The sequence below is a fragment of the Sinocyclocheilus grahami genome, unplaced genomic scaffold (genome assembly GCF_001515645.1).
Source record: "Sinocyclocheilus grahami isolate Dianchi unplaced genomic scaffold, SAMN03320097.WGS_v1.1 scaffold502.1, whole genome shotgun sequence".
In the NCBI taxonomy this organism is placed as follows: Eukaryota; Metazoa; Chordata; class Actinopteri; order Cypriniformes; family Cyprinidae; genus Sinocyclocheilus; species Sinocyclocheilus grahami.
The window spans coordinates 553725-564121 of record NW_015505681.1 but is presented as its reverse complement, the minus strand read 5'-3'; the positions used below and the strand labels follow the sequence as shown (position 1 = coordinate 564121).

At 39.0% G+C, this 10397-nt stretch overlaps 1 protein-coding gene across 1 annotated transcript in view; it reads left to right on the top strand.

The window, feature by feature from the left end:
• Positions 1-10397, top strand: part of LOC107554460 (transcription factor COE1) — a 123533-nt gene that overhangs the window by 82152 nt on the left and 30984 nt on the right. The window contains exons 7-9 of the mRNA XM_016236966.1: positions 1479-1560; positions 3806-3947; positions 9750-9880. Coding sequence (XP_016092452.1) covers positions 1479-1560; positions 3806-3947; positions 9750-9880 — 355 coding nt within the window. The remainder of the gene's footprint in view (positions 1-1478; positions 1561-3805; positions 3948-9749; positions 9881-10397) is intronic.

The window sequence follows — 10397 nt, the reverse complement described above, 5'->3', positions numbered from 1 at the left end:
ATATCGTGTATATGTGTGTGTGTGTGTGTGTGTGTGCGTGTGTGTGCGAGCATGTGTGTATACATATGTGTGTGTGTGTGTGTGTGTGTGTGTGTGTGTGTGTGCGTGTGTGCGTGTATAAGATATATTTATACAGTATATGTCACATACAGTGCACATACTGTGTGCATTTTCCATCTGACATGCTAATAGGCACAAAGGCATGAGAAGGGGATGAATGGATTAACGCACATGGATGTGAAATGGTGTAGATGTTTGAGGGGCGACACAAGCAGTAGATTAAAGAGCAAAGGATGAGACCTGCACCGCTTATCCTAGAGGAATCACAGCCAGCACACACAGACTATGCATCTTACATTCCTTCAGCACTAACAAGCCAGCTGCACACACACACACACACACACACACACATACACATGTTTGTTTTCCTATCACGGTGGTAGGGACTTTCCATTGACTTCTATTGTTTTTATAATAAGCTACTACAGACTAGCCTTAAACCAAACTAAACCTTTACCCCAAAAGAACTAAACTTTATGAATAAAAAAACTGCAATATTCATGAATCACTTTAACCTTTGAAGACAGCCCTGTGTGTCTATGTACAAATGTATGTATCTCTCTAAAAAAAAATGAAAAATTTAAAAAAATTATATGAATAAATTGTTTTATTCTAAAAATGCAAAAAGTTTTTTTGTTTTGGCAAGACTGTAAGTTCACACACACACACACACACACACACACACACACACATACACACGTTTGTTTTCCTATCACGGTGGTAGGGACTTTCCATTGACTTCTATTGTTTTTATAATAAGCTACTACAGACTAGCCTTAAACCAAACTAAACCTTTACCCCAAAAGAACTAAACTTTATGAATAAAAAAACTGCAATATTCATGAATCACTTTAACCTTTGAAGACAGCCCTGTGTGTCTATGTACAAATGTATGTATCTCTCTAAAAAAAAATGAAAAATTTAAAAAAAAAGTGTCCTTAAGTACAATACTCAAGTAAATGTACTTAGTTACTGTCCGCCTCTGGTTACCCCCAACACTGGTAATAGTAGATAAGGATTCTCATCTACTATGGTTCCTTTATGAGGAAATCTCAATCTATTTGTGACTTATGTGAGTCTAGGTGCTCTTTGCATGACCTCAACAACACAATTCTATCTCTCATGATCTTTCTCCTGCTTTCTTCTCCTTTACTCAGCTGACAGACCTATTTCTGGGTTCTTGACAGATGGTCTGTTATTCATTTCTAAGACCAGTGTGTTACTCATTGTGTGTGTGTGAATAAACGTGTAGCTGTGACCTTATGAATGCACAGAATAGGTAGATTCAATAGGTTAATGACAAATATTAGATCTAATGCGGTCAATGTCAATACCACACAACACTAAATTATTATCTCACACCAGTCTTGAACAAAACAGCTTTACCTCATATATTCTCTTATTCTGTGTTTTTCAAGGTTTTTCCTGAAATTCTTCCTCAAGTGCAACCAGAACTGCCTAAAGAATGCAGGGAACCCAAGAGACATGCGGCGATTTCAGGTAGGACCACACTCAGTCAGCTCACACTTCTATACTAAAGTGGTAAAATTGCAATTTTAACCATATATGTTAGTGGATAAGCTGCACTTGCATTGCTTGCATGGAATGGTAACACTATAAAAAATTTCCATCAATAACATTAAAATCATTATTATATTAATAATGCTCAGCAAATGAGTAGTTAATGAACATTTAAATAGTTTGAAATTACATGAAATTTAATATATTTTAGGCATATCAATCGATTAACCTTTTTAATTTACGTTAAATACAGTGAATCCCTTTTATCAATATCTGAAATATTTTCAATATTTAGGTGATATTTAGAACATCTCAAATGAAAATAAGATTTTAGCAAATGGCTGCAATATAACAAAGAGTGAAAAATTTAAGGGGGTCTGAATACTTTCCGTACCCACTGTATATATATATGTATGTGTGTGTGTGTGTGTGTATATAAATATATATATGTTTTTTTTGTGTGTGCACAGTGAAACACAGTGATCAAAATTGGAGAATAGTAACCACTGTAGCACGAAATTAATTTACAACTAAATATTACAACAAAACATTTGGAGGGTTACAGCTGTCAGAAATTAGTTGGAATTGTGGAGGCCCTTGCTTTGAATGACTTCAGCACATCTGCGGCTGCAGGACATCACTAGTTTCTCACACTGTGCTGGTGTGATTTTGGTCCACTCTTCTTCCAGTCTCTTCGATAGCTCGGTGACTGTAGTCGGTTTCTTAGCCATAACTTTGTTGCCAATGATTTTCCAGAGTTTTTCAGTTGGGTTTAGATAAGGACTCTGGGCCGGCCATTTCATTATTTCAATGTTTTCAGCTTCAAAGCACTGCTTTAACCGTTTTGCAGTGTGACGGGAACATTTTCTTGCATGAAAATTGCAGGCTGATTTGGAGATGCTTGCAGGGAAGGTACTGCATGTTGCTGAAGGAGGTTCTGATAAACATCTTCATTCACCCTGCCATGTATCTGTATAAGAGGCCCAACTCCTGCTGCACAAAACATGCTGCAACCATGACACTTCCTCCTCCACCTTTCACTGACTTTTTTACACACTCAGGGTTCAGTCTTTCCCCAGTTTGACTCCGAACGTAACGATTCCCATCTGACCCAAATAAATTAAACTTTCTCTCATCACTAAAGTGAACTTTGGACCAATTCTCCTCTGTCCACTCAACATGCTCCTAGCCTTTTCATTCTTTCTGATGATGAGAGGCTTGGTCACTGCAGAGTGCACTTTCAGTCCGACTTCTCTTAAATGTGCTGAAACAGACTCCTGTTAGGTTAACTTCAAACAGGACTAAGCAGTGACCTTGAAATGTAGGAAATTGTAGGTTGTTCTCTATTTTTAATCTCCACCATATATATGTATATATACAGTGGGGCAAAAAAGTAGTATATATATATATATGGCCCTTATACAATCCAATGTATTTCACTAAAAAGTATGAATGGTTAATACGGATGTAAAGAAGAGGGAGAAAAAGAAAGCTTTGAGCGAATGAAGTGGTTGCCTAGAACAGGGATAATGTAAGCAGTGTTTGCCAAGTCTCATCAAGCCTCTTCCTCTCTTGAGATTGAGAGACCTCTCAAAGCCTGAGAGCCATTTAAATCAAGAGGCTCCTCAGTTGCTGTGGGACACCTCTAGTCTACATCTTCAGCTCGGTGAGAGCTGTTAGCTGCTGTCATTGTTCCAGGCTCTCTGGTGAAATGTGCCTGTTTGTCAATTTATCAGTCAGCAGTTACTTACAAGCATACCATGTGTATGTGCTGCTCCAACACTTCAGCTGTTTGTTTGAGCTACGTATTAATTTGTTTACAAGAACAGAGTATGTCTTTGCGGGTCAAGTGAAGTACAGTTATCATTTGTCTCTTGCAGGTGGTGGTGTCCACAACGGTCAGTGTGGACGGACACTTGAGATTGAGAGACCTCTCAAAGCCTGAGAGCCATTTAAATCAAGAGGCTCCTCAGTTGCTGTGGGACACCTCTAGTCTACATCTTCAGCTCGGTGAGAGCTGTTAGCTGCTGTCATTGTTCCAGGCTCTCTGGTGAAATGTGCCTGTTTGTCAATTTATCAGTCAGCAGTTACTTACAAGCATACCGTGTGTATGTGCTGCTCCAACACTTCAGCTGTTTGTTTGAGCTACGTATTAATTTGTTTACAAGAACAGAGTATGTCTTTGTGGGTCAAGTGAAGTACAGTTATCATTTGTCTCTTGCAGGTGGTGGTGTCCACAACGGTCAGTGTGGACGGACATGTCCTGGCTGTGTCTGATAACATGTTTGTACACAATAACTCTAAACATGGACGCAGAGCTCGCAGGCTGGACCCGTCTGAAGGCACTCCGTCATACCTGGAACACGGTGAGTGTACATACTATATCTGTTTACATGCATTTTGTCAAGAAATAAAGAACACACGTTTGCCATATCAATATACACAAACTCTTCATATCAAATTGTTTCGTAGTGACAGAAAGAATGAGACAAATGGGAGAAACCGACAGCAGGAATTAAAGGCAAACCCCCCCCCCCCACAACCAACTTTTTGCACACACTAACTAATAGCAGCAACATCCCAAGCACCATTCAGCTAAACTAAGCCACTTTGTCACACTCAATGTAGTTTCATTGTTTTGCTGCATGAGCACAGATGGTTGCCCATCATGGCTAGCACTGTAGTTCCCTTTCGTGGAACTTCGAACTGCGTCCTCTAGGGGTCGCTATGGGGAACGCCTCGTCGTGACCCGTGTCTGAAGCCTACATTGAAAAAACACCAACTTGTTTGGCCGGCGACAGCCATGACGTCACTACCGTCGCGACTAGTACAAAATAGGCGCCGGTAGCGCACATCATCACTTTCTTCGTCTTCACTGACCGTTCTGTTTGAAGCGTGCATTCCAAAAGCAAAGTAAGAGCCTTTTCTTTTCCTACTATGGCGAGCACTAGCGGAGCGTTTAGAAAGTGTGTCAGGGAACCATGGTTACATAAGTAACCCGAGACGTTTTCCCTTACGTCAACTTATAAACTTACAGACACAGCTTAAAGCTGAAGTGTGCCATTTCTACCCAACTACTGTCACCAAATGGTATTGCAAATATTGTGATTTCAGGTTTCCTCCACCATCTTCGATTGACTTGATAGTCTAGTATGATCAGGACAAAACAAGGATCTGAGCATCACAGACCCACAATGTTTTGGGAAATCAACCTACTAATGGCTTACTTATAGTTGTCTCAGCATATGAAGGGTATAGGAAAAACATTTAAATATAGAAACAAATAAATAAATACACACACATGCAAATGGTCATGGTCAACAGAAAGCTGCTTGGTTTGAAAGTGACTTCTGTGTTTGCTGTGATTCATACATCAGTACACTATTGACAATGGATCATTTTGACCACAAAATTTTGTGCCCGAACCTCAAGAAAAAAGTTTTTGTTTTCAGTATAACTCATAAATTTTAACCTGAAACCTTTCATTCAGCCCAGAGCTTTAACCACTACAGTACAGTATCCACATTTTACCATATTTAAATCCATTCCACAAAAATATGGCCTTCTCTTAACCAACAGCATGCTTCCCTTCACTCACCCCTACTTAGCCACTCTTGTCCATTATTGTGTCAGTTTTAAACTATTTCCACTCCCCTCCAGCTAATGAGCCTGTTCTGTCAGATATGGCAGGCATGTGTGTTGATTGCTCTGGGCTGCGGAGACGAGGGTAAAGTGAGGGCACCAATACATGAGGTCATGTCACAAACGCACTGTGGTGGAAAGAGGTGTCTGCAGGGCTCGAGAATGTTAGTTTGTAGAAAAGAAAGCTATTGTGCTTGTATCTGTGATGTGTGTAAAGAGCGACCGTGTGTATGCGTGCACACAGCGCAAGGGAACAGATGGCGGCAGAGGAGGCACCAAAGTTTAATCCTATCAGATGTATTCGCGTCCTGGGGTGTTACAAAGTATTTGTGAAATCTAGCTAACAAAATATATATTGTGTGTTGGAGTGGTCCAGACGCTACACAGCTCAGTTCAGTTTAAATAATATCTTTGCAATTATGTCAACGATAACGCTGGAAATGAAGTGGAAACTAAGGAAAAATTCTGTCTGACTTTAATAAGCCAGCCTTTTTTCCTTGATTTAAGTTTTATTAAATTAATCATAAGTGACAGTAAATACATTGATAATGTTACAAAAAAAGAGAAAAAATCTATAGCAAAAATCTATATATATATCTGTTTCCACAAAAATATTAATCAGCAATATTTTCAACATTGACAATAAAAAAAAAGATTAATATATATTTTTAATAAAATATATATATAAAAAAAAAAATATATATATATATATATATATATTTCTTGAGCTTGCTAATGAGCATATTAGAATGATTTCTGAAAGATCATGTGACTGGAGTAATGGCCGCTGAAAATTCTTTTTTTTATTCTATATTTTTTATCAAATAAATGCACCTTTGGTGAGGATAAGAGACTTTCAAAAACATTTTTAAAATCTCATCGGCCCCAAATCTTGGAATGGTAATGTAGCTAGCTTCTTCTTCTTCTTCTTCTTCTTCTTCTTCTTCTTCTTCTTCTTCTTCTTCTTCTTCTTCTTCTTCTTCTTCTTCTTCTTCTTCGTCTTCTTCTTCTTCTTCTTCTTCTTCTTCTTCTTCTTCTTCTTTAGTAGCTTGTAGTGTTGCTGCTTTTTCAAAAAGGTTGCATGATTGTACTTTAAATTATATTTAAAATTTCTTGTCGTTTCACAAACTACAGATTACCTCCCCCAACACTGTTCCCTGGACTATTTTTCCCCTTCTGGTGAAAATAAGTCTCCCCAAGTCTCAGTCTCCCCTGCTATTATCAATGCTAGCTGTTCCCAGGGCATCGCCGGTGGCTGACAAACACCAGTTTGAGCTGTGCAAGTGAGGCCTACAGCCTCGTCTCATCTCAGTTCAGGTTCTATCAGCAGCAGCGAGCACTTCCTACCTACACACAGGCCATCTGCCTCCACCACACGTCTGCCTCAGTTAGTTGAACCATCATACGAGCGTTGAGTTTAGACCCCCACCTTCGCCCAGGGGTCCTGCCTTCAGTCAGAACTGTGTGTAACGCTTGTTAAAGGATGTGAGTTCAGTCCCCCTACCAGAGTTACAGAAGACAACAGAGCCACCCGTGACAGACTCTCCCATTCCCTGCCTCCGACAGCTGCCTCAGAGGACTCTTACTTCTCTCTCTCTCTCTCTCTCTCTCTCTCTCTATCTCTCTCTCCCTCTCTACCTCTCTCTCTCTCTCTCTCTCTCTCTCATGTCTTTTCCTTCTATTTAAATCCAGCAGCAAATTGGAACAGCAGTAATTAGTTGGTTAAAGTGCCTTCAGTGAGACACCAAGCTTTAGAATCCGGTGCCAAAGTTCAACACGCTGAAATGAAATTTAACCTCATTAAGGTGTTGAATTTTTATGGCTGGCTGCTGTTTTCTCAGAGTGTCCCAGGGCGCCTGGCCTTTTGATCGACTGCTGTAAGGACTCCGGATTTCTCTGTGCCTGGCGAACTCCGGCGCTCATGACATTTGCACAAGTGTCATAAAACAAGCGCTCGCACCTGGCCCCCTCCCTCCTCGCACACACATGGGGTCAGTGTAATATTTAATAAAGGTGTGTGTATAATCAAGCAGAATTAGCATTCGTGTTCTCCTTCCACCCCCAGAGGGGAAGGAAGGAGGGTTTGGAGGGAGGAATGCTGCTATAGTACACTCATCACTGACTGATCTTTTCCAGTCTGACCCTCAGATTTCATTAATTATGTCCATGACTAAAACAAAGGCGGAGGGGAATTATGCCTTTCATAAGCAGAGCACCAGGGGGGCTTTCACTCTGTGTCTTTTGTTTGGTCAACCGAGTCTGAGCGTCTGTGGACCAGAATGCATAAGTTGTGTGAGCTGCACAGTTCTGCTTAGAGTGAGGAGTCAGGTTTTGTGTTGATAAAAATTTACATAACATGTCAAAAAGATGCAAAGAGATAAAAAAATATTGAATTTGTGTAATATTATTGTAGAAACAATGTCAAAATGACAAAACATTAAACAAATAACTGACAGATGATCGAAATTCATCATACTAATGCATCACCCCTACAATATAGAAACTGTGCTGATAACTGATAAATTGATATTAAAATATAATACTGTTTTGACAAAATAATTTGCAAATTATTTGAATTTATTTATTGCAACTTTATATTGTACATTATTTTGAGACATGCTAAATATTATATTTAACAATTTAATTATATTGTAATATAATTTATTTAACTTTAGTTTAATTTAAATAATAAAAAGTTATTAAAGTTATTATTACTAAGTGGGTATCAGATAGCAAAGCAATCTAATCTAATTAACCAATGGTATAGAGCAGGGGTGGCGAAAGTCGGTCCTGGAGAGCCGCAGCCCTGCAGAGTTTTGCTTCAACCCTAATCAAACATACCAGGTGAGTTTTTATTAGGGTTGGAGCTGAACTCTGCAGGACTGTGGCTCTCCAGGACCGGAGTTCACCACCCCTGGTATAGAGAGAAGCGAGTAAAGAGAGACTTCCCAGTTGAACTGTAACAGTGCAGGTTTAAACTATGAAGTGGATTTGGAGTGGGGTTTCTCTCACCAGTGAGAGGGGTATAAGAGTCAAGCTGGAGCAGAGTCATTATAAAACACTGATTGGAGGGGGATTGCTGTCACTCCATTCCACTCTCTGATTTTGAGTCGTATTCCTCCATGTGGTGATGGGAACAATGTAAAGTTCCCAACACAGTTAGAAATGATCATGGTGAGGTTGCAGGTGATTTCCGGGCAACCACAGCAGTGAATCATGCTACTATACAGGGTAGATTGAGATAAATGACCAGTGAGCAGGCGTCATCTCTCATGCTCGTGCCGCTGTCAGGAAGCATATGGGGACAGTGCAGAGGAATGGCCACAGTCTAATCATATGTGACAACTCTAATGAGTCAGTCACTTGTCATTAAGCTGTGCCTAAACCTTTCTAATAGAGTGTGGCTCATAAATCTATTTGCTGTAATCAGGAAGAAATCAGTTGCACAGGTTTAGATTTATTTCCTAAGTATTAAGTATGAAATTATGTCACAGGTAATGCACACAAGTGTTGATTTGCTGGCTGCTTCCAGATGTTTATTCTGATGCTTCTTGACATTATTTATGTATAAACTCTTTACAGGTGTCTTGATGTGTACAGGCTAGTGTTGGGGGTAACGCATTACAAGTAACCCGAGTTACGTAATCAGATTATTTTTTTCAAGTAACTAGTAAAGTAATGCATTACTTTTTAAATTTACAAGAAAATATCTGTTACTTTTTCAAATAAGTAATGCCAGTTACTTTTTTCCCATTTATTGATTAACAGCTCTTCTGTCCCCATGTTGAGAGAAATCGGGAGTAAGATGTCACTGTATTTCTAGAATAAATGTGAACATGCATTAATTAATGAGATTAATGCATTAATCTCACTCGAAAAAAATAACAGATTCAGTATTCCTCAAAATGAATAAAAACAGTGAAATGCAACTCAGAATGTGATGCAAACCTGCACTAATTAAATGTTGAATAATACAAATATCCTTTATGTATTTAATCCCATTTTATTAACCAATGTCTTTGCTGCTGACCTTCAATGATCCAATTCAACCATACTAATAAGCAAAAATTACTCTAGATAAACATTTGTGCTTCTTTTTTATTGCTGAAGTGTGTTGAACTTTCTTCTTTTGTGTTCTATTGTACAGACGTGAATTTACTGTCTCTTCAGCCTGAGAGCTTTTGGTGTGAAAGGGCTTTTACGTTTACCAAAAATATAACTTATTTTATATTGAAAACAAACAAGCAAGCCCTGCCAGATTCAAAAGTAACGCAAAAGTAACGTAACGCATTACTTTCCATAAAAAGTAACTAAGTAACGTAATTAGTTACTTTTTAGGGAGTAATGCAATATTGTAATGCATTACTTTTAAAAGTAACTTTCCCCAACACTGGTACAGGCAAATAAATAAAGTCATAATTAATGTATATTGCGTATGCCTTTTCAAGGTAAACTAGATGTTTGTTTATTGTATACAACGGCCAGTAGCTTACTCATTTTTTCCACTTCCTCTTTCTCTAAAACAGCTACTCCTTGCATTAAGGCCATCAGTCCCAGTGAAGGCTGGACAACAGGGGGTGCCACAGTCATCATCATTGGTGATAACTTCTTTGACGGCCTACAGGTCATTTTTGGCACCATGCTGGTCTGGAGTGAGGTCAGTTACCTTTCTATGCAAACTTCTGCCAAAGAAAAAAAAAAGAAATCCATGCCATGCTCTAGCCAAAAAACAGAATTGGGAATCACAACTAGGGTTAAACTGAATTTGAATACAAAGAAAAGGGAATTAATGCATCTTTTTAACTAGTTAAGCAACTTAATTAGCAAATATGCCTGAAATGGAAGATGCATTCAAAATCCACTTGGCTCGCAAATCTGAGAAGACACGTGCCAGTTTGAATGGGCATAATGCTTCTGTTCTCATTTTTGGTCTGCCAGTCTGTCTGTTTTCCTGTCTGTCCATCTGTTTTGGTCTTTTACTCACTCAGTTTCTGCGTTGCTCATGTTGGGAAGATCTAGATGAAAGAGGTAATTCTATAAAAAGCCTCTCATTGACAATGCCATATTTATCTGAGAGGTGAGAAGAGCAGTGCCTGGCATATGAAAGCCCAGCTAAGTGAGCAATGAAAGGGACAGTTTAAAGCCATGTAAAGCGGCACCAGTGCTGCTGGCTT